Below are 27,370 nucleotides of genomic sequence, written 5' to 3'. Positions count from 1 at the left end.
TTCTGCTGTCTCTGCATACCTGTCTAAGCAGAAAATATCTGCTCTGTGTCTTTACTTTCATGTAGAGCTGACTGCTCTGTTATCTGTAGTTTGCCATCAAAATTACAAACAAAAATGTGGCAGGGAAATACTGACTGCAGATGAAAGTGCTTATAAATTAAACATGCCATGCAACAGGACTTTCAGATTAAAGACCATTTTTTTAAGCTTTGAAAGCATTTTGTAATGGAGATGATATTAAATTGTACACAAACTGCATGGAAGTTAGTAAGACCCAGCAGTTTGCTAACAGCATAACAAATAACAAATGATAGCAGTTTAATCCAATGATGGATTCATTAATATGATCTGAAAAGCAAATTGTATGGTGGTTTACAGAAGGGAAAGTGGCATTGGAGAAGACTGTCAAAAATAACACCACATTGTAGCATTTCTGACTAAAGGATCACACGATACTCACAAAAACTGCAGCGCTAACACATTAATAGATAAAAATGGTAGCTGAAAGGTGCAGTTTAACATCCAGAAAGACGTTTCAGAAGATGATTTTAAGAGGTGGTAAGTTCTTATTTATCAATCTAAACATTAAGATGTAGTAACAGAGAGATTTCCAGTGTAATCAATCAGGTTTTATTATGTGTGTGCTCAAATATACATTCCCAGATAAGAGAGATTGCAAGATGTCCATATGAGGGTGAGTATGCTCACAGTGTGAATAACTAATGGCTTCTGCCTGTAGATTTGTCACTGTCTTTCCTTACTCTGTCCCTGAAGAGTGTGGAGAGCAGAAAAGAGGCTCCAGCTTGGCCATGTGGCACACGCCAGTCCCCCTTTTCTAAACATGCGGAGTAGCATTACTTTTAGGGGACTGCCATGCCTGGAAAGTAGTGGCAGACTGACTCTAAGCAGGACTCTGCTGAAAGCATGGGTCAAAGGAGGCAGGAGAAAGCTTAGGAATTAACATGAAAGGCACAGTTTCTTTTGGATGCTTTTTATCTCTGTAAATACTCTAAAAACTTACAGATCTCTGGACATCTGTTTTTTAAGGCAGTGTGGTTAACTGCATGACTTCCCTCAGTGCCTTTTCACCCATTTAAGATTTTCTCTCTGAAATTACCTGCTCTATCATAGATCAGCAAAATAATGTGAAATGCTTGTTGGGCTAAGAGAACTATTGTACAGGTGAGTACTCTGGTAAGGTTTAGCAGCCATTCGATGTTGACCAACAAAATCTGTAAGAATGAAAGCAACAGGTATTTACTTTTGATCCTTAGTTACATAGTTAGACTGAAGAGAGAATTAAAACTCCTTGTCCTTTAAGGTGTGTAAAAGTCATAACAGAAAGATATTGGCAACAAGGCCATGGGTATTGGTAAACAGTTGGCAGACAATGGATTGTTTCAGTCCAGACCCAGACTTCTACCACAGTGCAGAGGTTCATTAGAGCTATCAGCTTTAGACCTGGAGTTGGCACCCCTTTTCCATATTCTATCATATTAAAATCTATGAGGTTCTCATGCTCCCTTCTTCTCCACTTCAATGTTTTTATTGTATGCCAATATGAATCATGAAGGAAATGAAGAAATTATCTTGGTCATTCCTCTGTCTTACTACGTGTGCTGGTGCCACAAAGCCATCTGTAAACAGGAAAGTACGGGGAGAGGACCAAAAGCAGTCTTAGCAAGACCAAGAGCATGATTTCCACTGCTCTGTCCTTACCTGGCTGTTTCAGCCCCATATTGCATCCACTCATCCAGTGGGGAATGGCAGAAAAGAGGGTTCAACAGGAAAACCAGTATGTCAGTGGGGGAGCAGAGCTTTGTTTAGCAGTGCAGACCCCCTTCTCACCCCACTGGTTCTAGTACACAACCCCAGTGGCAGACAGCCCCAGGAAAGCAGTTTAGCAGCCCTGTGGCTGTCTGGCTGAGTTTTCTTGTCATGGTTTTCTTTACTTAGTTTGCAACTAGCTGAAGATTATTAGCTTCATGTTGGTAGTTCTGTGTTTGAGAGGTCACTGAGATGGCTGGGAGGCTGCAACTGGAAGTTGTCAATATCAGTTATCATGGGCTATTTTTTGTTCTGAAGTGGTCCTCCTCTGCTGCAAGAGTTCTGCTTAATGTAAGAGTGGTTTTGTCATTGCTGAGTGAAGGCTGTTCCCAAGGCACTGGGCTGTCCAACTTGACAAGTTTTTAAATAGTGTTCATATGGTGTTAATTGGCTTAATTTTATTAAATGCAGGATTATGTTTTACTAGCTAAGAGTGGGGTGTAGGATTCATATTCATCCATGAAGAAATAATTCTTTGCAGTCCCTGCTTACTCAGCTTCTGCTTGTTTCACAGCTCTTGCACTTGCCTCTCGTGGACTCTGATTATAAATACTGATATTTTAAGGCAATCAGGACTATCACTGGCTGTTTCTCATGTGACTTTAAGTCTCAAACAGCACATACACAGAGTGACTTCAGCCTGTGTCTCATCTCCTTCCCTAAAGCAAGGTGAGGGAGCTCTTCCTTTCCTCCGGGGAGAGGATTATGGCAGCAGATCTGTTACAGCATGCACCCTGCTTGGGAGGGCTGCCGGGAGCGGCTGCGAGAGGAGATGTGCAGCTTATGCACAGCGTGAAGCAGCTTAGCTCCCTGAGGTGTAATTTTAAGCTCTTCTTGGGTTTAATAATGGTTATACTTGAACCATTTTTCTCTAGCTTTCCATACTAACCCTTAACTGGAACATTATGTAAGAAGAAATACTCTTTTCTAGTATGATCCAAATGGTTCTTTATTTTGCAGCTCTTGGCAGGGCCTTAGAGTGTCTGTTTCGTAGTCTAGCTCTCTTTGTATATCAATAGATATTTATATTTATACATAAAATGAAAATGTAAACTTCAAATTAAGTCAATGTTACTTTTTTCTTAGTTTTTCTTTTTTACTTTAATTGATTTATGATAGCAGAACCCAATGTTTCTATAGTTTTTGAATAAAATGTTTGTAGCATGTTTTAATGGCAAAATAAAATAGGATTAATATTAAAATTAAGATCAATATAAAAATATTTGTAGTTTAAAAAAAAAAATCTAAATGGAACAAAATTTCAAGGGTTTCCCTTTTCCAAGATACTTTTCAATTAATATCACTTTCACCTTAATGGCATACAGGGATGCAATGGAGTTCATGTTGTGGCCAAAAAGGTGTTTTGAGAAGAAACTTTTGTGGGTTTTGTTTTATTCTAATCTTTTATTGCAAGCTACAGATTCCAAAAAGCCTAAGAAAATGGTTAGGAACATACTGTAGCAAATGCAGGTATTTCAATACATCAATCATTTCACTCAGCAACTCCAGGATCATGTTGATACATCTGTACTCAAGAGACTGTGGTCAGTCCCTGGTGCCCTAGGCTGGGCTGAGGAATGGAACCACAGTCATTTTGCAGGAAGTTTGTACTGGTTCAGGCTGTGCCTTGGAATATTGGGTAGCCTACTGTGGGAAAGGAAACCACAGGGAAGGGATCAGAGCAGCTCTACCTGCCCATGCCAACGTACACTCCTGCTTCAATGACCCTACCAGTGAAGTTCCACAACAGGAGGAGGCACTAGCAAATGTGCCATAGTCAAAAGTAGTACCTGGAGACGATGGTGAAGAGCTTATAAAGTGCATGGGAAGGATCAAATACACACCATCTGTTCAAAGCATACACAAAAAAAAAAAAAAAATCTGAATTTCACTACATGATCTCCTTAAATATGGTTGTGTTTGGCTGGAGTTTTTTCCGCAGTTCCATTGCTCTTTTTACTGTCTGTGCTGTGATCTTCATATTCTTTCAGCAGGTTTCTATGTATTTGAGGATTTTTTTCCCTGAAAATACTGCAGTATGGAAGAGGACGTAGGTAATTCAGTTTAAGCAGAAAATAATGAGACAAGATTAATAACTATGCACAGAGTGAATTTGTGGAAAGTGGATTCCTTTCACTCCGCTGGATTTTTTTTTTTTTTGAAAATACCATACATCATCTTAAAATTACTTTAACATGATGTCGGCTGTATTACAGGAAGGAAGAAGCGCTTGTAATCCAATGTGACAATAATGGTGAACAGACAATCATTTATCATGCAATAGTTACAGATCTGTTTCTTGGAAGAAGGTCAGTTTTGACCTTTATTTATGAATAATAAATTGGAAGCCATTTATAGCACAATACATTTATCTACAATTACTAATTTTATCTTAAACACCTTTATACTTTGATCTTTTTCAGCAAGATTAGAAAGTCTTGAAAAGTAAATTGCATTGAGGCCCATTTTTGAAGGTTTTGGAATTTTTTTCCCTCTGGAAAAACCACCGTACCTACATTAGAAAAAACACCCTTGGTTTTGTTAGTCATGTTTGTGTCTTTCTAGCCTTTGCTAATGTGATTCTCATTTAGAAACAGGAACTGTGAATTGTGGTGAGGAATAAATAGATCTCTTCTAAATAGACATTGTCAAGGAAGAGCTAAGGAAGTGAATTGTGCAAATTCTTAGAATCGAGTAACGCTTATTTCAGAAAAAGACATATTTCTCTGCTCTCTATCAGAATGTCCTCTAAGATAAGGTGGAGCAAACTCTGTACAAGATAGTACAGATTCTGGAAATGGATGAATAAAGATGATAATGGACTGTAACATTTGGTTGTTGTCACATTTTTTTAAGAAAGATCATACACTATTTTTTTAAATTATCTCTGGTGTGGAAGTTGAACCATTCATTTTAACTGAATTAAAAGGCAGTTAAGGTCAGAAGCTGTTTTACATGTGTGTTGACTAGCAACTTCAGTTTTCTTTTTTGTCTGGCAGATGTAGATGTGATTGGAAATGAAATGGGATTTTATGGGTGCATAAGCTAGCTCTTTCTAAAACAAGAGCATTCATTGGTCACGTTAGGACTCTGATTTATTGAGAAAGATAATTGCATTGGGTATCAGCTTTTCTCTGAGGTGTTTCATCAGGTGCATAGCTCTCAATTGACAGAATAGTACTCACAGACTTGGATTGAGTGAAATCAGTGTCATCTCCATCGGCTGCATTTCCAGACATCCTTTCCTGTACATGGGCTGACACGTGGTCATTCTCTCCGTATTTATGCTGTGTCCAGACCCTACTGTTCCTGTGGGTTCTGCAGAGTGCTTCTGTCCACAATGATGAGTAGCTAGTGATTTGTGTAGATTTTGTGTTAGTTCTGGGACGTGGTGGTTTATGCTGGTGAGCAGGGTGAAGTTCAGCTTCATGGGGTGTATTAATCACCTTCAGTTCCTAGGACATGGTGTGAAGCATGCTTTATGGATGTTACCATGGTCTAAATATTCATTTAATCACTTGAATGTTGCAGTCAGCAGAGAGAGTGCTTGGCTAAGGCTGGCTATTGGGAAATTCATAATAGTGTAAAAATTTCAGTTCAGGTATGCACTATCAGATCCTAATTAAGGGGAAAAAGCCCAAACACAAGCACATCTAAAAATCAGTGAAAATAACCTCAATTGCTGAAATAAACTCCTGTTTCTTAGCAGCATAACTCTAAGATATAAGTGTTCATGGCACAAATATAAAAACCATAAGAAGGGAAGCAGTCAGGAAGAATTTTCACATTTCTGAGAAAAAAAACACCATTTTTCTGAAAGAAGAACTTACTAAGGTACGCTGCTGCTAGTGCAGCCTTTTACAGTACCTTGATGAGGGTAGAACCTTGATGTGGATGATTCAGGCTAGATTCCAGTTTGTCTCATGTCTAAGTGAACACATTAATAAATTCTTTATGGTAACAAGCCTACTCTCAGTGCTTTACCTTAAAATTAGTACTAGAGCTTTTCCATGGCAAACCTTCAATTGGTTGTGCTGTCTTTTTTCTTCCATTCCTTAATATGCAATGCCTGGTGCAATAATTCCATAACATGGAATGCCATCTCACTGATCACAAAAAGTTCTGCTTAGAGTGCAGAATTTAAGCACTTACTTGCAAATTGCCTCTTGCATTGCAGAATTTTATCTTGTTGTAATGATGTTTCCAGCCAGGTTCAAAAGCTCAGTCAACAGGACTAAATGTGCTGAGAGTTGTTCATCTTAGGTCTGGTGAGAGGGAACTTCTGCTCTGAATGATTGATGTGTTAAGTGGAGGGTGGGAGTTTCCATATGACTAGGATTTATTTAGATGATTAGGCTGAGATTCTCAAAGGACCCAGAGAGTTTCTTGAGGAGTAATTTCTAGTGCTTGACTCTGTTAGTCTAGTGTTCCAAACATGATCTGTGGGTTACCAAACCTTGAGTTTGAAATTTGAGAAGAATTCCCACTGATTTTTGTAGACTTCTTAATAGGAAATTTAATTTCTTGCAAAACTTACTTGAGAAAGACTGTCATTTGAAACTGAAGAAATGCCCATTGACTTTCTGCACATCAGATGACATGAAGAGAGAAAAAACCAACACACTAGTAAGAAAAATGGACCTGCTGAAATGTGGAAAAACAAATATGGGTAATAACTTTTGGCTTTTTCAATTTTCTGAACTGCACTTGCTAAGTGGCATCAGAATTGCATAGAAATTTTCAATATCTGTTGTTTTTTTGACATTCCAGATGATTTTTTTAAAGTGTTATATTAGTGTCTGGAATATTACAGAATGCAGAGCTATTTTTTCAGTGTTTATTTAAAATAATAGTCACCAAAAATATCTCCAGCTAATATACTGGGAAAGTTGCTGTCTTCTTAATAATTTCTATAGTTTGCTTTTTCAGTTCTTAAAAATTACAAAGGCAAATTTATATCAGAGTAAGGAGTAAATGTCTGTTTGTTTCCTATACTACCCATAGTAAATCCATACCATTATTTACTGATTGAGTTGACTGAACCATATATAAATTGAAGAAAATTTTATTTTTACCAGCTGTATTTACAGCTGGTAAAAAGACTTTTGTGTACAGCAGTGTCTTGAACTTAAGAAAGAGTAGTAGCTTGAGTATAAATAAAAGTATTGTTCTTACATAAAATATTATATTTTTATTCCTTAAAATTTTATTAAATGAAGTCATAAAAGAAAAGTATACTAGTAGGAATTTTGTTAATGAGCACTTGAAGTGAAAAAGGTGATTTTCTTATCTCACTGAAAAGAACCCAAGTTAAACTCTATTTTCATTATGTTTGGTATCCACATACATTAGGACTAAATAGTGATATTTGTTAGTGCTTTTTCTGTTCATTCTGATTTTGTAGTTGTCCTGAAACATCAAATTGACTCCCTCTGGTGGTTGTAACCAAGTCTCTGTATTCCAAAGAGACCTTTCAGAGATCCCTCCATTCTGTACAGGACAAATCATGAATAATATTTTCTAAGTTTAGTGTTATATCATTATGTAAAACCATAGAAATAGCTTTAGTTGCTCTCATACAGTGTAGCATTAGTAGTAGGTTGGTATTGCTACGTTTTGAATTTCAAGCAGAGATTTACAGCCCTTTTTCAAGAAGTCAAAGTAGATTGTCAAAAGAAAGTAAGCACAGAGATGGACAAAGTAGGCTTGACATAATTTACTATGGTGAAAAGTGAAAAAAAATTGGAAAGGTAAAATTTAGATAAGTAGTGTAATAGTAATGACACTAAGTGCGTCACACGATTACATGAACAAGGTCTTTTTTACCTAGCTTGGGATTTTTTTCAGCTTGAGAACATTATTTGATTTTAAAAGTAAACATCTGAGAGTTTATCTTTGCCAAGACACCCTTTTAGTATAAAAGGAATAATTCTTCAATATTTGGGTTGCAGCTCTGAACCTGAGATGTCTGTCTCTGTTTTTCAAGTAATTCCCCCAAATCTCAAATGGCAAAATATGAGAGAGATTTCTTGTGATTATTTACTGCAAATGATTATGGTTTGGATCTATGTTCTACAAAACCACAACTGTCTTCACATTAATGGGACAAAAATATAAGAAAGCATCCTAGAAGATTGGCATTTCCTTGCTTGTGAGTTCATAATACTTTTCATATATTTTATGTAATCTCTTTTACTGGAGTCCCTGCCTTATGTAAGGTCTCAGTAATGGAAATGAGGCCATCTGCACAGTAGTCAAAGTTGTTTTGTGAAAGACATACTCTATCTGCAGCAGAAAATAAATTGGATGAAAACCTTTAAAACTTTCACAGCCCTTTCATCAAGCTGAGAGGGACTTTCCTCAGTAACTCCTCCTTAACTTTCTGTAGAGCAGCCTGTCTTCTTTGCCTACTGAAGTCATTATCCATCCAGCTTTGGGGTTTGACTGCTGCCTAATGTTCCCATCAGCTGTATTAGCATTGTTTCTACTTTTCACATTCTGACACTCCTGACTGAAAGCCAGCATCTAATAAACCCTACCTTTCCTTTGCTTTGCAGTCACTGGGACTGCATCTTTGCCATTCATTTTCCCTGCCATACCAACAGTGTTTTCTCTGTGCATGGTGTCAACTCTTCTGCTGCTGGGTATCAGTAATCCAGCAGGCAAGCTTCTGAAAAACAGCAAGCCAGTGATTTAGTGTTATCTATTCATTTTATTTCAGTCCCTGTGCAAATATGCTTGGTGTTCTATGTGAGCAGAGGGAGACAGAGTCCCCTGAGTGTGCTGCAGTTCAAGGCAATATGGTACAAAGGGGAGCAGAGTAGGAAAAAATGTGTAATACAAACAGATGCATCTTTGCTAATAAATTTCTGCAACTGTTAATTCCGCATAGAATACGTAAGAGCTTTATTTCTGAGCTAGCACTGTAAGTAATATTGTGTTGCCACTTTCCAACTGGCATGACATTTACTATCTCATTAGAAAGGTTCTTTAAAAGGTATTCATATCCTTGTGTTGGATTTTTCCCCCTCCTCTGGGGGAGGTTTCTGTTCAGTCCTCCCTGTTTCTGTGCTTAGGATCAACACCATTTTTAGGCCACTGCTTGTCCAAGATCAAAATGTTCCATAAATATCTATAAGAAACATTGGAATAATACAAGGTCTTTCTTGATTTCCTGGGTATAATGTATAGGTTGTAAGCCTAAGAAGTTATGTGCAAATGCTAGATTTTGTTATGCAATAAAAACGAGAAAAACCAAACCCCTAATTATTGTAGTGTTTTGGGGAGCACATACTTCCACAACAACAACAACAAAAGGAACTCGAAGGTACTGTTTTCAACACATTTTTGGGGTCAGTTGTCTTTTTTCCTAAAAAAACAAAGTTGCCAACAGTTCCTTGAAAGACTTGCCCTACATCTTGCCATCCAAGGGTTTTGTTTAGAGCACTGGCTGTCACACCCCTGAAATAGCAACGCTATTTGGGGATACTTGTTCAGCAAACCTCCACCCACTGTCTTATTTGCTTGGAGCATGCTGTCCTATGATACTTCAGGACATACCTGCTGGCATGCCCAAATGGTAGCTGTTTTGATACCTCACTTCAAGGAAGAGCTTTTTCCCCCTCTCCTCTCTCTCTGTCATCACCTTGAGATTAGAATAGTGGTAGCCTCATTGCTGTGAATTATTCAGCAAGTGTAAATTCAACAGTGTCACAAATGTGCCTGCAGCATTCACGGGTGGAGAAGAGATGAAAGAAAAGTAAGTGAAATCCTAAGTTCCGGATGTATTTGGTACCCTTTGTAGCAGCCTCGTATTGCTTCCAGATCAGTGATGAGGCAAACACTGCAGGTCTCTAGAACCTTCCATGGTGCTCTTTCAGTCATCCCTAGCAACCTGGGGGACTTGGTACACTGTCTTTTTATGTGGAATGATACTGATTCAATTGAAAACATCGCCTTTCTCATGTGGGTGTGGCATTAATCATTATAGGTGTTTTTAAAAGGGAGGTGAGAGGAACCTTTTGCACCATGTCTGCTCCATGATTTTTCTTAGCATTTCAGGATATGATGCAAGAATTGTGTATGTATGCAAGTGCACAGACACAGTTATGTCACATATGCTTTCAATTCAAATAGTTAATTTTAAGTTTATACTGAAGTGACTGGAAGATACTGATAAGCTGGTGGTACTTGCTGACTTGGAGACATTGTACCTCTAGATATTTCTTTAATCAGTTAGATGGTTCTGCCAAACTCTACTTGAGTTGGTATCTTCACAGTGCTCTCACTAGCAGTGATACTGATTTTTGCACAGAAGATCCACAGCCAAAAGAATGCTGTTTTACTTTCTTCCCTGACATTTTTTGTGCATGGATACCATGCAGAGGGCACATTAGTGTCTAATTGGTTAACCTCATTCCATAACTAACACTGATTTATTATCATTATCTAACGGAATCATCAGTATTTCATAGATTTTGGAACTGAGAATAAAGTTACATACAAATTATACATTTTAACTATATATGCATTTATCTTTGTCCTGTTTTTATCTTGCCTGCAGCAGTAGTATCTAGAATTTAGGGTATTCATGTTCCTTATATCAAAAAGGCTTATTCTGGAAAGTGGAGATATGCCTGTGTGCTTATGGGTGTAGAGAAATGTGTATGTAAGGGTTCTTCTAGGTGAAATATAAATAAAGTAACTCAGAACCCCAAATATAGCTCAGCTTGGATTTCTTGATAACAGATCATCCCAGGTTTGAGTTTAAAAGTGTTTCATGTTCTGATGTGATTTACTGGGCACATTTGCCTTTATTCGTGTGACAAAGTGGTTGGTCTGATATTTGCATGAACTCTGGCAGGCTCATAAGTGGAACTTTCACTCATGTATTCAGTATAGAAGAAACAACAAACACTAACATTTAAAAATTTTCTGGAGATAACAAATGGCATTTATGTTTGTGCTTGTTACAAGTGTTTGATTCAAAAGCCTATTTGGAGAGAAGGAATCTGATTTTAGTAAATCAATATAATAAAGCCTTTGATTTTTTACAAAAGCCAGCTAACTGTAACTTCAATGTTGGTATTTCAAGGCCTCTCACTGATATTTTAGAACTTTGTGGTTGTTTGAGCTTCCTTTCCAGGCCCTGGGGAAATAAGAGTATGCTAAATCAAAGCCTAGATCGCTGTTTGCATTTATTTTACTTCTCATTATGACATGTATGCAAACACTTAAAAGAAATAGGAAAAAGGTATAATCATGATAAGATCCCTTTTTTCTGAACAAAGGGGAATACTTTTCTAGTTTAATTTATTACACTTCTCCTTAATACTATAAACTGAATTGAGTGCCTCATCAAGTTTGACAGTTCACTTATACTTCTGATTCAGTGATAGTACTTTTTAAAATAATTACTGACCCTTGAGAGATAATCCAAGAAAATAACTCTGGAAAATACTTTCTCTGTTCTGAAATGTGTCTTAATTTCTTGCCTTTTTTTTTTTTCCAAGTGAGGAAATTTAAAAACTGCAAAATGCAGTTGAGTACTTAACTGCCAAAAAAAAGTTATTGTGCTACCTTTGAAAGAAATTTTCCATTTTCATTTGTAATTTTTCTACTTTCCTTGCCCATGACAACCAAAATCCAGTGTAAGATTGAGGATATATAATGAGTCAAAAACATTTAATAACATCCAGTGAAATATAGGTGACACCTTTTTCACTTTGATGCACTCTCCAACGTAACTGAGAGAGTGGAGAAAGAAACTGCTGATTTTATATATTGCAAAAAAGTTCTAGAGGTGTCATCCTAAATCTGGATGCTTTTGTCCTCATGCTAAAATGAGATGCTCTGAAGGTTGTCTTCTTTCATCCCTGTTCTCTTGAGGGAGGCTCTCTCTGCATCTAGCTTCTCAGGTGGCATAAAGAAACTTTGCCTATATTGAAGTTAACAGAGGAATGACAGATTATGCCAGCTGAGAATAGAGGTACAAGACTTTAGCTACCAGAGCTGAAATGATAAAAGCATCCCATGGGAGGTAACCTAACCTTTCACAGTTTATTGATCATCTGACTTGTACTTCTGATGTCACTATTTATTCTTAACATTTCAGCTTCTTGTTCCTGCTGTCTGCCACGCAGGTCTTGCTGTGGCACCTCTTCCCCCAGGAAGCTGCCAGCCACCTCTCCTCCAGGGAACAGGCTCCAGATTAGGGCATTTTCTGCACTCTTGAACACTGAACAATTGCTGTTCAATGGCAGTTTTCGTGCCAGTCTCAGTCCTCTTTAGTCATGGCTATTCAAAACCACTTTGCTCTCTTTCCCAGCATCCTCACCATGGACACATCGCTCCAGTGTTAGCTCTTTATTTACACTGTGGCCTCCCTGCCACCTTATCACTGTGCCAGGGCTGCTCTTAGATTACAGTGTGAGCTGTGTCCCTCTAATGCAGCTTCTCAGAGCAGAAATTTAACTCCTTTTCCTGTGTTTCATCCTCTGCTCATGTCTTATTGCCTGGCTATTCCTTCTCTGTCCCATCTCCTGCCAGTTACTTTGTGGTTCACATGGCTGCCAAAATTTCCCTCTTACCCTCTGTTCTTTATCCCTGAAACTTTCAGCCTCCTACAGTATTTAATCTTTTCAGACTTTTCAAAGATTTTTTTCAATCTGCTTCAAAGACACTGTTATAGCTTTTCAGGTATCTGTGCTTTTCAAGTCCTGAATGAGTTGGCACATAAGTCTGGCTAAAGAAATTCTAGGTTTAAATTGTAGAGTAAATTTAAAGTATTTATCTTTTTTGGTGAGGGGATGCATCTTCCACTATTCTCAGCATTTAGGGCTCTTTCTTATAAATTTCTTAGTGCTCTGGTTGTCATGACTGACTGATGGCTAATTCTGCAATAAGTGTTTTTAATTTCTTTATATGGAGAGACCAAATGGAGCCAGTTTCCTTTACACTAAAATGTGCAAAATTATTCTGTTTTTTTTTTTTTTCATTTTATGAAAAGCATATCAAAACTATGTAAAGTACTGTACAAGTTAACAATAACTTTGGGCTCTTTTTTGTAGAGCATAGTTCAAAAGAGTAGCACTGGTATGAACTCTCTTTTATTTGTAATACTTCACTAAGATTCTCTCTGGTAAGGTGTGGCTATTTCTTTTCATACTGGTTCTTCTAGATTTTACTTGGGTTTTGTGTGTTTTCAGGAATATGTTTTTATTACCAAATACTGCTGGTTGGAGAAGCTTGTCGTCTTTTGTCAGATGTAGTTTTATTTTAGTGTTCCAACTTCTGTAGTCTTCCTTGTTTACTTTATAAACCTTAACTGCTTCTTCTGTATAAGTCTGCCTTGAACAACCAAGGCAGGAGAAGGAGGCTCACCAGCTTTGTGCCCTGTTCTTGTCTCGAGCCTTTTTTACTGTCCCAGCCCAACAGTGTAACTGAGACTTTCCTTTGGGAAAAGGTTAACTTGGATCCCTGCAGTCCCAGCATTCCACACAGTTCCTCTTATGTAAGAATCATAAATGTACTAGACAAGATGGTCTATAAGCAAGTTGACTGGAATTCTTCTTGATTGCATCTCAAGTCAGGAATGATGACTGTTCAGCTGATGACAGCATTCCTTGTTTCAATTCCTGGATTTAAAGGTGGCAGAAATGTTTGCCAAGAAAGGTAACTGCCAACAAAAAAAAGGAATATTGCAAATCTTGGGAGATGGTGGTAAGAAAGCAGGCTGTTTTATTTTCTGATGTTTCCTTTTAGCATTTGTGATTTGGAAGATTTGGAATTGAAACCAGTCACCAGAAACAGAGATTGAAATGCCATCTCTTAGTGGAAGACTTAAAAGTTTTTCAGTGTTCCATTGTAAGGAATGGTTTCAAAATGCAAAGCCTGAGGGTTAAACCAAGCTCCTTTGCCTCTTTTTACACATGCTCCAAGCATCTAAATCACTCAACAAGCATGCCATTTTTCAAGTGTCTTATTTTCTTTCCACAGAATTTCAAAAGCCCTGTGGGAAGTGCCATCTATGGAGTATAATTGATATGGACACTCTTTTGAGACTATTTTTGTTGTTATGTTTCAAGATAAAGGCAATTGAGTATTTATAGGAAAAATAAATACATATGCCTTTTGCAATGTGTTGTAACTGACAATTAAATATTTTTCTACTCAAATTTTGGCATATTTCCTGGAATCACAGAGCTTTCAGGAACGTTTTTAGTTAATATTCTGCAGCCTACTGTTGTATTCACCGCAGCTGACTTGAGCTCAGAGAGTTTGTCTTTATTTAACCTTAGAGAGGAATCCCAGGCTTGCTATGTAGTTGGCAGAGCTGTTGGGAAGGATCTGCTGTGGACTGCAGTGGAGAGAGTTGAGGACAGGGTCTGAACCGTGCCTGCTACAGCTTTACTCCATTGGTGATATGAAAATACTGAAGAATAAGTGAAGTTAGCCTTTACCAAACTCTGATTAATGTTTGCTTTCATTATCAATCCCTTTCCTTCTTTGTCTAGTATTTTTATGAACTCTGTTGCTTAGATCCTGTATCCCATGGCTCCTTGCAATGTATGAAGTTGAGGGCATTGATTAGGACATTAATTTTTTACCTGTAGAATATATATATATTTGTGTAGAGGGGGTTAAAAAACATAAAAAGCCCCAATGAGAGTAATCATTCTGCATCACCTTTGCTCTCCAGAGACTTAAAATTGCAGTGGTGTGGTGATGAAGGGAAGATGCTTCAGCTAAAAGTCAAAGCTTTTAAAGACACTGATTCTAATTCTCTTCTCCATTACACATTTTCCACGCTGACGTAGCTCCACAGAACAGCTTTGTGTCTTTCTTGTCAGCTAGTAACGAGTAAGAATGTAAAGGGCCTGTGGCATTAGGACTGTGAAACAGACAGTAGCAAACCATTCAGTTTGATTGGTGATCTTACAGTTACTTGTTTAAAATAATTTCACTGATGAGGTTGACTACTACTTAGTTCAGTTTTAAGACAGTGATTAACCCTAAAAGTTAATATTTGCTATGTCAGCAGTTATTAGAAGTATTGGTGGCAACCTTTCTGTTAGCAATATTTATGACAGAAAATAAATGTTTGTGTTTATTTGTCAGTAAACATTGGCACTGAAATTATATTAAATATTATGTATTGGTTTCTATGGATTTAAGTCTAGAACTACCCTAATACCTTTTTTTCCCACACATTAAGGAATGAGGTTAAGGTCAGCTTGGTGAAGTAGATATTCCAGTGCTAGATTTATTATTCGAGTGTGTGAAAATTCTAGAAAATGTGTAGCTTACCAAACAGCCTGGTTTCAGTTGCAGATTTTACTAATAGTGAAAGGGAATTTCCATTGTTAAAAAAATCTGAAGGCCTGCCCTCATGCTACGTTCTCTGAAAATGAAGAAACGCGATGCTGGTCCAAGATGGGAAGTATAATCAGCCTGAATCACCGTGCAGATCTGCAGAGGTTGATTTTCAGCTAGTATCTGGAAAATAAGCTGCAGGGTTCAGTTTGCAAACACTATTGTGAAGCAAACCCTGCGGGGCTCAGTTTGCAAACACTATTGTGAACCAGACCCTGCAGGGTTTGCTGAGCTCCAGTTACTGCTCCTAGTAAGGCTTATTATCCTGTCACAGAAGATGTAAGAAAATCCATCTCTCCCCTTTAAACCTGATAAACCTTTGTCACCTACAATGCAATTAATGTTAAAAATAGAAGAGTGCTGATGATAAGATTGTGACTTGCAGGCAATGAGCCATTGTCCAAGTACAGGAGACTTATCTGGCGGGCCAGTCAGCCTACACGGTTTGCTGTCAGTTTGCTGATTGCCATTTCTATCCGGGTTTGATGAAATATTCATGTCTTTGCTCTGCTCTCTGCAAGCACTATTGATTTCTTGTATAAACGTGGCTATATTTAGTCTAGACAAATGGAATGTGGATTGCTGCTGAATAAATGGGATGAAAGGCTGGGGGTTTGCCTGTCCGTTTCTCTTGGTCGGTGGCAATTATTTATAATCAAGAGCAGTTTTTGTAAGTTAAAGGTGATTTTTTATAATTTAGTGATTAGTCTCAGAACAAAAGTAAGCACTTAGACACAATCATTCTGTTGGGATAGTGGGTTAAGAAGCCAAATTATGCTGCAAGGTTTACAATCACAGTTATTAGGATTTTAAAAAAAAGAGCCCAGAAAAGTGTGTTTTCAGAATTTTGAGAATAAAAGTGCAATCAGTAGAAAAGATGTTATGCCTTTTCTCTTATTTTTATAAAATCTTTTACTAATAGATCATTTTACTAATGATCATACTGTTAGAATTCAGTCCTCTCCATTTGCTGCAGTTTCAACTTTTACTGCTCCAATTTTGCTGTCACTGCTTACTAGAATATTTCTATTTCATTTTGGATTTCTCCTTGGAAACAAATACAGCTGCAGCAGAGAAAAAGGAGAAAATATGCTTAAAATCTTGTTCCCGAGTCATTTCCGACAGCATGTTTGTTTTCAGTTAATAATCTTATTTTCCAGTGAAGATAGAGGAGGAATGGGAACTGGGGTGAATGTGTTTGTGTTTCACTGTCCTCTTGTGGAGGGAATCAGAACTGCTGGGCTTTAGCAGAGAACTTCTGCTGCTGTTTATTTTCCTCCTGTAGATATGCTGCTTGTTAGTCTTTTGTTCTTTTGAAATAGTTAAAGACACTCACTCTCTTCACTTGATGGGAAAACCACAGTTTTACAAATATTGTAGTGGAAGTGATCAAATCACTCTGTTCTTCTGCCTTGTAGTCCCTTTGAATTAAATTAGGAGATAGAAAATACAGGATCCTCCATCAAGTACTTTAATGCTGGATTAAGAATTTATAACATTGCTACAACAAATCGAAGTAATTAATATTCTTAGTGGCCATATATAGTGTGCTATGCATACTGGTCACTTTCACAAAGGCTGTATTAAAACTTCTCACTTTGTGTGTCAAATTATTTCCCCATGTTATGTGTTATTCCTCTGTGTTTGCCAGGTATATTTATATGCAGTAGCCATGTAGCACTGAGTAGCTTTTCATGTGTAACAGTATTCTGAGAAAAATCTACACATTAGCTTTGCAAAATCTCTTGCAGTGCAGTGTGAACTGCAACATTTTCATCTTATGCTGAGCAAGTGCCCTGAGTGTTTATTGTGTAGCATCAATAGTGCCTAGGAGATTTTCACTAAATATTGCTCCACTGGGCTATGACATGGTTTTAGAACCTGGGTCGTGTGTTAACCTGTTTAGCAGAATATTAATTTGGGAGTATTTTCACAGAGAATGGAAAGGAAGTGCTGAAGATTGCATACAGCATAGATTGCATTAAATGTTTTGAAAGGTCAGTACATTGAAGCAGTCTTTGAGTGAAACAGGTCTTTTTCCCTGTAGGAATGATCTCTATTCTCCTTCTCCTGTTATATTTAATATGTCTACATTTTGTTGTTTTCTTCCCACAGTGGATGTGAAGTCGGAGGTTCCTGTGGGCCTGGAGCCGATCTCACCATTAGACTTGCGAACGGATCTCAGGATGATGGTTCCCATGGTGGACCCGATTATGCGCGAAAAGCAGCTACAGCAGGAGCTGCTCCTGATCCAGCAGCAGCAGCAGATTCAGAAACAGCTGCTCATTGCAGAGTTCCAGAAGCAGCATGAAAACCTGACCCGCCAGCATCAGGCCCAGCTCCAGGAGCACATTAAGGTAGCAACATTTTTCATTTATCCCTTACTTTATCTGCAAAGTCAATATGCTTAAGCAGACACAGAAAGGGAACATGCCTGAATAGTTTGCTGTGACTGAGAGATGGTGTTTGAGTGCTCTTTTCTCGGTATTGGGGTGATAAAAGCCTTCTAAAGCAAAACTGCTGGCAGTGACTTGCTCACAGCAGACCAAGGCAATACTGTGAGAATCATTGAGCTCATGAAGCCACCACATCCTCAAAAGATCGAACTACCTATTTCACCACCTGGATTTTCAGCTGAACTTCAATACACCTGGTTTTCGGTATATACTCTTTTCCGTATATTAAAAGACTTCTTTTTTGGACTACTGTTTGAGTTTGACCCCAAATCAAATTGATAGGCAAGGGCATAATTTTTGCATTTGTAAAATGGAGGCAGACCCCGATAGTGTTGTGTTTTCACTCTTTGAGCTGCCTTGTATAATACAAAAAGAAAATTATTTATAGGATTGTATGAACTATGGCAGGATTGCTATAATGGATTTTGACTGGGAATTTATGATCTTGCCTTTCATTTCATTTTTTCCCTCTTATCTACTTGCCATTGTGCTGCTGCACTAAGCTTCCACTCGACAGAGCTGACAAATGTTGCAGAGCACAGCAACCAGAGTTGGGTGATGCACAGGCAATGAACAGTCTGAAGTTTCCAGGCATCTTTGCCAAAAGAGAAAGAAGTGAAACCAGAGCAGCAGGCTGCTACCTGACACTAGAGTTCAATTTGGTGACAGCCAGTAATGCACTGTGCCGCTTAAAAGTCAGTTAAAAGATGAAAAGAAGTGTAAGCATAAAAGCAAGCACTGGTCCTCAGTTACTCAAGGGGGTTGTTTTAACCTGGACTGACCTAGAAAACATTGCAAACTGCACTTTCTCATGTCTTTTTGTTCTGTGCAAGTTACAACAGGAACTACTAGCCATTAAACAACAGCAAGAACTCCTTGAAAAAGAGCAGAAACTGGAGCAGCAAAGACAAGAGCAGGAACTGGAGAGGCATCGCAGGGAGCAGCAGCTTCCTCCCCTCCGAGGCAAAGAAAGAGGACGAGAAAGTAAGAGCCAATGTACCATGAATCCTAATAAGAAACGAATCTATTCCCCTTTGCATTCTCCCAGCCAAAATGAACTATGAACAGGAACCTGAAGGAAGCCTATTCCTGTGTGAAATACGCAGGTCGAGAAGTCAAGACTGTGCTTTGAGAAGGGCAGGGCCACCCACTGCACCTACAGAAACACATTTCTGGTTTGTGTGCAGACTTGGAAGACTGCAGGAAAGCACAGTTTGACAGACTCGTAGATATGCATCTCAAGAGTCAAGCTCTTTGTATAAAAAAAAGAGAAAATTTGAAAGCATAAAGCTTCACACGAGAACTTTCTGAAGAACTTATTTCTCAATACAGAAAACACTACAAAACAACAAAAAATTAAATTAGTTGCTGAGATTTGTTTCAAGACTGAAAATAAAATTATATATTCAAGAATATCTTAGGATGAACTTCTAAATATTGTGCTAGGACTTTTTCAAACTGTCTTATGTTTGTTCTTGATGACATTTCTTGAGGCGTAACCAAGAGTTTTCTCTAGTTTACATACAGCTATAAAGAAAATAACTATAAAAGTTTGTTAGGATTTGGTGCTCACTAGAGGGAGACAGATACAAATAATTCTCTTTAATGAGGTCAGTTGGAAAATCAGGTTGAAGTACAGGGTGAAGCTATTCAAAATGAAGCTGCCGGAAACAGACACTGTTACTTGCCCTACTAAATGAGTACAAGAATTAACTGAAAAAGACTGAAGAAGAAAAGAGCTTTTTTTTCCTTGGTTGGAAAAAGATATCACTTCAAGAGCTGTAGGTATACCACGTTGTAGGCTTTAGAAATTAAGGTGTCCATGGTGCTTCTAGTTCTTTGAAGAACAATGAGCCCATAAAAAAATTTCCATCTTACAGACCTAGAAATGTGAGGGTGTGGAAACTGCAGGAACGAAAGGTTCCTCTAAGTAGTACAAAAAAAAAATCAGCCTCCATATGAGCAGTTAGGCTTTATTAGTGCTCCTGCCAGAGGAAGAGCAGAGATGTGACCTCAATGGTTCCCTTCTCAATTTGAGCTTGCTGGGTGGCTGTTCAGGATGTAACAGCCAGCCAAGAAACTTGTGACCCCTCCAGGCCCAGCCCCAGCCCCAGAGTTTGTTGGTGGTGATTATCTTTTTAATGAGTAGAGGAGGGAAGGGAGGTGTGGGCAGGGGAGCCAGGGTATGAAGCAGAGCAGTAGTAGAGGTATTTTGTGGGCAATGGGTCACAAGGGACATGCTCAGCATCTCAGCTGTGGTATGTCAGGGCTGGGTAACCAAATACTTAGAGTATCAAATAGTGCTGCACCTTTGAAAGAAATGAGGTTTCATCCCTTTTTTTGTCACTGATTGTGGAACACCAAAATATTTTTTTTTTTCATACTTTTTTTTCCCCTCAATGAACACTATTTTGGCTATGAGTAAAGAATCATGTCCCATGCTGCAGGCTTGAATTGGCAGTTTAACTTTACAATGACATGCTCTACTTTTTGTTCTCTTTTGAGCTGGCCACCAAGAGAGTTCAAAATGCAGTGTCTCCTGTCTTCCAGACTTCGCACGTAGAGGCTCTTGAGGGGCTCCAATTAAAAGCCTCACTGCTGGCTCTTTCTGCAGTGTTCTGTTTATAACCAAGGCAGTGTTCAGAGGACAATTTTGCTGTGTTACTACTACTACTACTTTATTAAAAGCAAAAAAATTCATTACTGAAAACTCAAAGTGACCTTTTGTTACTGTCTTTAGTTCTATTGTTGGTTTTGTATTTGGATTGTTGGAAATTATCAGGAAATAATTTAAATTCTTTAGATACATCTGGCCCTGGATAAATGGCCTCATCTACTGTTGAAATATTCCTTATGACTTCACTGGATTTTTGGGTCATGGCCAGCTTCAGGCTTCCACAGACAAGCATTTAATCCAAATGTTATCTCATTTTGACTTTTTCTACTCATAGCTAGTTTATAGTTTACAAAACTTCCAGCAATAAGACACAGACTCTGTTTTGGGGTTTGTTTTCTTTTAAAAGGTAATTTTTTTTAAAGTTAAGATAAGATGCATTTAGCTCTGTGTTTCTTAGGGGCAGTGGCCAGTACAGAAGTGAAGCAGAAACTTCAAGAGTTCCTGTTAAGTAAATCAGCTACAAAAGACTCTCCAGCAAATGGGAAGAATCATTCCATGAACCGTCACCCCAAGCTCTGGTACACGTATGTTCAGTATTAAGCTGCTTCCTTGTCTCCTTGAGGTATCAGCTAAAACTTGGCAGAATGCTTTTCCAGCAGGGGTGTTGAGAGTCTGCCTCCAGAGCAAGGCAGAAGTTCAACTCAAAGATTAGAGAAAAGCCAGAAGCGTTATATTTCTGTTGAACTGAGGAGTATTTGGTGTTCAGTGATGAGAGCTGTACAGAACAAGACTCTCTCAAAAATCTGTATAATTGTTTTTATTTCAGCTGCTTCATCTGTAGCATCTATATATGTTGCTATCACAAATTTTACAACTATACCTGTCATTTTTCCAAATGTTCGAACAACTTTGTGTTTGAATTACTTGGATTTTGAATCAATCACGAAACATTTCCTCTTGAAGAGATGCTGCTTTGCTTCCAGTGAAGTTGCTTGAATGGTGTTAGTAATTCACAAGGGTTTTGAGAAAGACTGTAGTCATTTAACCCTTCTGACTCATGGATTTTAGTATCCAAACAGCATATTCTTATGATAACTTGGCCTTGACGAGAATCTGCATAGACCATGGTAGCAAGTAATTCTGTTGAGTCCTTCAAATGGTCTATTGACATGTTAAGAGTTTACAGTTTTGCAGTTTTTATTCCCCACATAAATGAATCCAGCAAGATGAACTCCATCTGTGTTTCTGAAAGACTTCAATGTCATGCCAGCATTGACCTTCAATAGGACAAACAGAAATGCATATGATACACTAGATTTCCATCTTTTACTTATTCTTTTTAAAAAGAATTGCTGAAGGTTGGCCCTTGGAGTTTGCATTCTGAGCTAAGCAGAGCATTTTGGTAAAATGATTTAATATATAGTTACATTGTGTTTGGTGGAGATGCAGTAATTAATTATTTTTTTCCTTCCAAATAATGTGTAAACGTCTTTTGACTATGTAAGATTTCTGGACTAGTAATCTGAGCTTCATATGACTGAGTATGAGGAGCTCTGCAGAGGATGCCTTCTGCTACACTACAGAAAGTAGTACTTCCTCTCATGACAGAGACATATTATTGATTAACCACACTGTGTTGGAAAGACAAGGAGATTCTGTAAAAGGCCAAGTCAAATAATATTTAGATAAACACAAAGTTTGAAAGTTTTTTCTCCTTTCCCTCTCTCCCTCTAGAATAAAAAAATCAACCAAACCCCCTCTTCAACAAACAAAAAGCAAAAAACCCAACCCCTGTTTCTGAGCCACATGATGCAATTTCTACAGTTGTTCAGAAATCTCTGCCCACAATATTTCTTTCATCCAGCAATTCTCAGAAAGCACTCTTCAGCTTGAAGTTTCTCTGCTGACATGAATGCTATGTGCTGCAGAGTGGTGTGTTCACAAAATTTACAAATTGTACTTAAAGTCAAGGTTTCAATTACCTTGTCTGCTAAAGAATTTTGGGGAGGGGGGTATCCAAGAGATAACAATTCAATATTTCTGCCCTCCTGCCCTGAAAATCCCCCAAATTTTGACAGAGAAGGCTTGATCAATACACATCTATTTGTACATGATAAACAAGCCTTAAATGGCTTTTGCTCTGTGTCAGCTGATTCATATTAAAAAGCAACCACCTGAAATGGTCAATTCCCCAAACAAGAGACAGACCCTGTCTGTAGATCAACATGAATCTTATCCTATGTGACTTCTGTAGGGAGTGCAAAAAATGCACTTTTGGGAATCCCAAGGAGTTCCATCACTTACTGTAAGAGTGAAATTGGTTACATGAGCCTGTGGTTTGTGCACACATACGAACAAGAACATAAACACAGCTGAGACGTGTACAACATGTGTGGATAGTTACTGCTGGTCACCTCAGTGACAGCTAATTTGTGACCTCTGTGTCTGCTGCAGGGCTGCCCACCATACCTCACTGGATCAAAGCTCTCCACCCCTGAGTGGGGCCTCGCCACCATACAAATATACTTTACCAGGAGCACAGGATGCTAAGGATGATTTTCCACTTCGTAAAACGGGTGAGTTAGCGTTGTTTATTCGAGCCCCTTGCCCAGCAATTCTCCCACCCTTTATTTTAACCAGGCTGTCCCTCAGCAAGGCATATATCATATTCCATAAGTTCAAGATGGTACTATGAGTAAGTTCAAAGTTCCAGACTGCATGTTTCCAAGGTCAGCCTGGCCATGTGGTACCAAGAGTCGGTGTTTCCTAGTGCTGACAGTTAATGCGGGCTTCAGTTCTGATACATTTTGTTTCTAAACAGATCATCATTTCATGGATCTTTATTTTCTTCTGGCTTTAATAACTCTCTCTGCCCTGCTTGGTGGATAAAGTATCTTCAGATGGTATTCTGCTTTTAGACAATGTTTTTCAGGGCATTTTGAGGGGAAATCATGGGAAGAGGATAAATCAGATTAATATTATATTTTGTGTTATTGATTGCCAGAGTTTCACATATCATAGAATATTCTGAGCTGGAAGAGACCCAGAAGGATCATGGAGTTCCACATTTCAGTGAATAGCCCATACAGGGATCGAACCTGTGACCTTGGGAATACTAGCACTGTGCTGTGTCCATTTTGCATGTCTTCTGACACATAGAAAATGTTCTTTTGAAGGTTTTAGAATATTTTAGAAGCTCTAACAGTTGAATATATTATCTTGACAGCAGGTGAACTGTAGACTTAGCTTTTTCTGCACCATAAAGAAAGCTAGAATGGCAGTGGAGTCCGTGTGGCTGTTGCCTCAGGACCTTGGTGCAGTGACTGGTATCCCGGAATGCAGGGAGACACTCAGAGGAGGGGGGAAAAAGGAAAAGAAAACATTAGACCGCTTATTGCATGAGTCTGCTGTTGAGTGATATAGTTACGTTCAGAGAGAAAGTCTGACCCCCTACTGTGCTAACAGCCTTTGAATGCGATTTTGCCACTGGGAGATTGAAAACTAACTGCAAAACTGACTTGAAAAGAAGTGGCATTTGGAACCAGAAGATATTCAGAGAGAAAATCCAGCCTGTATCTAATACTTTGGGGCAGACTCTCTAAGCTCATATTATATCCCCAAATGTTTTCAAAGCAATGGAAGCATGAAAAGCAAAATGCTAATTTATTCTAGCTGAATTACTCTTTGTACAATATGGTGGCAATATAACAAGATTCTATAAAATCTTGTTCAGGCTGTTCAACGTAATAAACCCTTATGTGGTTCTCTGCTTAATACCACTGTATAACATATATTTTCTATGCCAATAGACTGTGTGTTTTCATTTTTTGAACAAAATGATAGATTCTACATTTAAATGCTGTGAATTCATCTGCATGTATTTGAAATGCAAGCTTTAATTTTTCTTCCATGTTTATGTATCTTAAACATTATGATTGATATTTATGATGTGTCAGCCTGTTGATCTGTAAAACAAAACATTTTCAAACTTTGTAACAGTAAAGTTCTGGTGCAGCTGCTAATACTTTTATATCTCTGTGGGGGTTTAAAAATATTCCTTAATTCAATTCCCATTGTCTGCATAAGAGGACTATAATATAATTAAATCCAGATGTTTTCTATATGTTATTCCAAATATTTGGGCATGAAGTGCATCAGTTCCAAAATTGAACAAAGGACATGATGACTCTCTGAAAAGATATCTACAGAACAAATAGACAAATACTAATATAATCATTAATATAAACGTTTCTATGACATTGACATAGTGATTCTGATAAGCAAATATAAATGAAGTGTACAGCATGTTGTATGTTATCAACAGAGGATATTTGATATGTCTCCATATCCGTGAAAATAGCAACTGTTAATATCCTGTTTACACATCCAATCTCTCTGTGTGCTAGAGATGTTTAATTCCAGTCTTAGCAACATCCCCACAAAGTTTTCAATGATTGTTCATCAGGTTGAGTGTAAAAGCAACAGGAACCAAATCGACACAAGTCAAATGACCCTAAACTGATCTGGGTGCCTATAGGGCCATCCTCCAGGCAGAGGGGACATTGTGGAGCCTGTGTCATCCTCATGGGACCTTACTAGACAAAGATGTCCCACGAACACTCATGTATATGGACAGGCTGTAAGCCTGCAGAAATCTGACCTTTGCCATGAGGGGTGAACCTCTTTTCCTTCCCTTTAGGCTATGAACTCTTATTGCCACTGGCTCCTGGCAAACCCTCTGTGGTGCTGAACCTGCGTGAAGTCAGCAATTCATATGAAAGCAGACCCCACATTCCTTTCAGCCTTAAGAAAAGAATACCTGTTGTGACTTTTAATTACAGCTTTGTTTTGATTTTTAGGTTACTTTTTTTTAAAAAATATTTATAATAGAAGATACAGAGGTATATTTCTCTTCTTCAACTTTGTTAAAATGCTCTTGTAAGATAATTCTGATTGAATCAGGTACTCTGAGATCAGATTTAATGGGAAACAAAGCTGAATGATTCTTCCCTGACATCCTAATGTGTTTTTCAGTGCTAAGGGAGCACCAAGTGTCACACAGGCATGGTAAATCATGAATTTTGCTTGCTTACTTTTTTGTTCAGTAATCCATTTAATCTTTTCTTAATTAGTCCTGAAGTGACATCTTCTTTTTAACCTTCTAAAAATTAACTCAGAAAGAACGGTACAAAGGAAAATATTTTCTGCAGCTTTTACTCTTCTAGTATCTAGAATGGTGGAATACTTAGATAACTAGGGAAAGACCTAAGACTCCTGCTCTGTCAGTGTTTAGGTACCACAGTTAACGTCCTAGTGCAGTGACTGTGGTTACTCAACAAATCTCAGTGATGTGGATTATTCCTTTCTGTACAAGATGCAGCAGAAGTTGTCAGCAGCGGGCTTCAGAAAGTTTAGCTGCATGGAGGATTGGGACTGTCCTAGGGGCTAGAGGCCAGGATATGCAACTCTTTGCACAGCTGCATTCAGATGCTTGGTGTTGACAGACTTTGAAAAGAGCAGAGCAAGGGGAGCTATTGCTTCACTGGATATAGATAAATACACCATGAGAAGCTACACATCTGTAGCTACGAGCAGAATTTAGTGTAAACAGCATAAGATCAAATTTTTAAAATCCCCAAAACTTGCACCATGGTTACTAGTTGTAATGTGTTTTTTGCAAGCACCCAAAAGCCTGAGCAGCACATGGCTCATTAACTTTCAATGAGACTAATGTGTCTAAATTACCCAGAGAGTTTTGAAAATACCTCCTTATTACTGAACACTTTTGAAATTCATACTGACTGTTTTAAGAGCTCTGATGGGAGCTGTGTACTTTTGAAAATCTGATCATTTAATAAAGGAAACTTTTGCTTGTTGAGCTCCTCTATTCTGTGACTATCTGTCCAGGAAAATATTATCCTCATTATGAGGTTACTCTAAAAATAACAAAAACATGATAAGCAACATGGTAGGGTAGAAGAGCTTTTCAAATATTTTTTTTTTCTATTTTTTCTTTTACCTTTTCAAAATGCAGAAATTCTGGCAAATGGCTCTAACATTTGCACTTTCTCCAGTCTTAAAAATTTAATTTTTTGTTTGCAAGTGTTGATAGAAACCAACAAAAGCCAGTAAGTTCCAACAAAGGTTAGCTCTCTGGCCAAAGCTGTATACTTTTTTAAAATGTTGCTGTAGGCGGAATTTCTGCATTTTCTTTCATGTTTTGGCTTTTTTTGGAAGAAATTCCTGGGGACATCATCATATCAAGTATGAACTGTTTTTTCTTTTCTGAGTTTACCACAATCATGGAAGAATGGGAATGTCAATCAGTATTTCTATTTATTTTGATTTTGTGCCAGCTGAATCTTTCTTTGCAGATGGAGCTGTATGCTTACGACTTGCATTGTGCTTAGGCATCTGAAGATCTCTCACAATGTAACAATTTGAGAAGATGTTTGTAGATCACTTTCCAAAAATTTGAAGCATATTCAATGGAAACATAGCATGGGGGTTTTTTTAATAACAAATAGTATGAGGTTCTTCCTTGGATGGGAGAAGTTGTGTAATTCCATACAGGAAAAAGAGGAGATGAAGGATTGTTTAATATTGTGATGAAAGAGAGGAAGAAGGCTGTCCTGCACAGCCATGAAGATCACTCTGTAAAACCCATATTAAGTTTACCTGATTAGGTAGTAAAATAACAGTGTAGCTCTTGTGGAAATGACAATGAAAGATTCCTGAATGAGAACTCGGCAAATGTAATTTTTTAAAAAAAGAAATTGATTAGAATATTTCCTCACAGTTCTTTGTGCACTTAGTGACTCAGTAATTTACCAGAGCAGTTGAAAATCAGAAGAAAAACATTTCATGTGTGATGGTTTTTCTCCTTCCCCCTTTTGTGCCACCAAATTTTATTTCTGTTCGCATTTTCTAGGAAAACACTCTTTTGTGATGTAACAGTATATGTAAAAGCTGGATTTCTTTTGGTTTTCATTTAAAAAAAAAAGGCTTTGAGTATCCCAAACCCTCAATTACCATGTCTGCCAAAATGAGGAAGTCCAGCTCAGTGGAGAGAAGTGCTATTTTTTCTGAATTTATG

General features: G+C 38.0%; 1 protein-coding gene across 6 annotated transcripts in view; it reads left to right on the top strand.

Annotated features, from left to right (window-relative positions):
• The window catches only part of HDAC9 (histone deacetylase 9), a 453,421-nt gene that overhangs the window by 213,981 nt on the left and 212,070 nt on the right, over positions 1-27,370 (top strand). For 3 of the 6 annotated variants that reach the window (XM_041418228.1, XM_041418227.1, XM_041418223.1), the window contains 4 exons: positions 17,317-17,558; positions 18,491-18,641; positions 20,732-20,858; positions 22,729-22,850. In XM_041418228.1, the coding sequence (XP_041274162.1) occupies positions 17,317-17,558; positions 18,491-18,641; positions 20,732-20,858; positions 22,729-22,850 (642 nt within the window). The remainder of the gene's footprint in view (positions 1-17,316; positions 17,559-18,490; positions 18,642-20,731; positions 20,859-22,728; positions 22,851-27,370) is intronic. The other 3 variants (XM_041418222.1, XM_041418226.1, XM_041418224.1) reach the window with 3 other exon arrangements.

The sequence above is a fragment of the Onychostruthus taczanowskii genome, unplaced genomic scaffold (genome assembly GCF_017590055.1).
Source record: "Onychostruthus taczanowskii isolate IOZ18803 unplaced genomic scaffold, ASM1759005v1 scaffold59, whole genome shotgun sequence".
Taxonomy (NCBI): domain Eukaryota; kingdom Metazoa; phylum Chordata; class Aves; order Passeriformes; family Passeridae; genus Onychostruthus; species Onychostruthus taczanowskii.
Note: the sequence above shows the minus strand (reverse complement) of the source record. Positions and strands in the feature narration are given on the sequence as shown.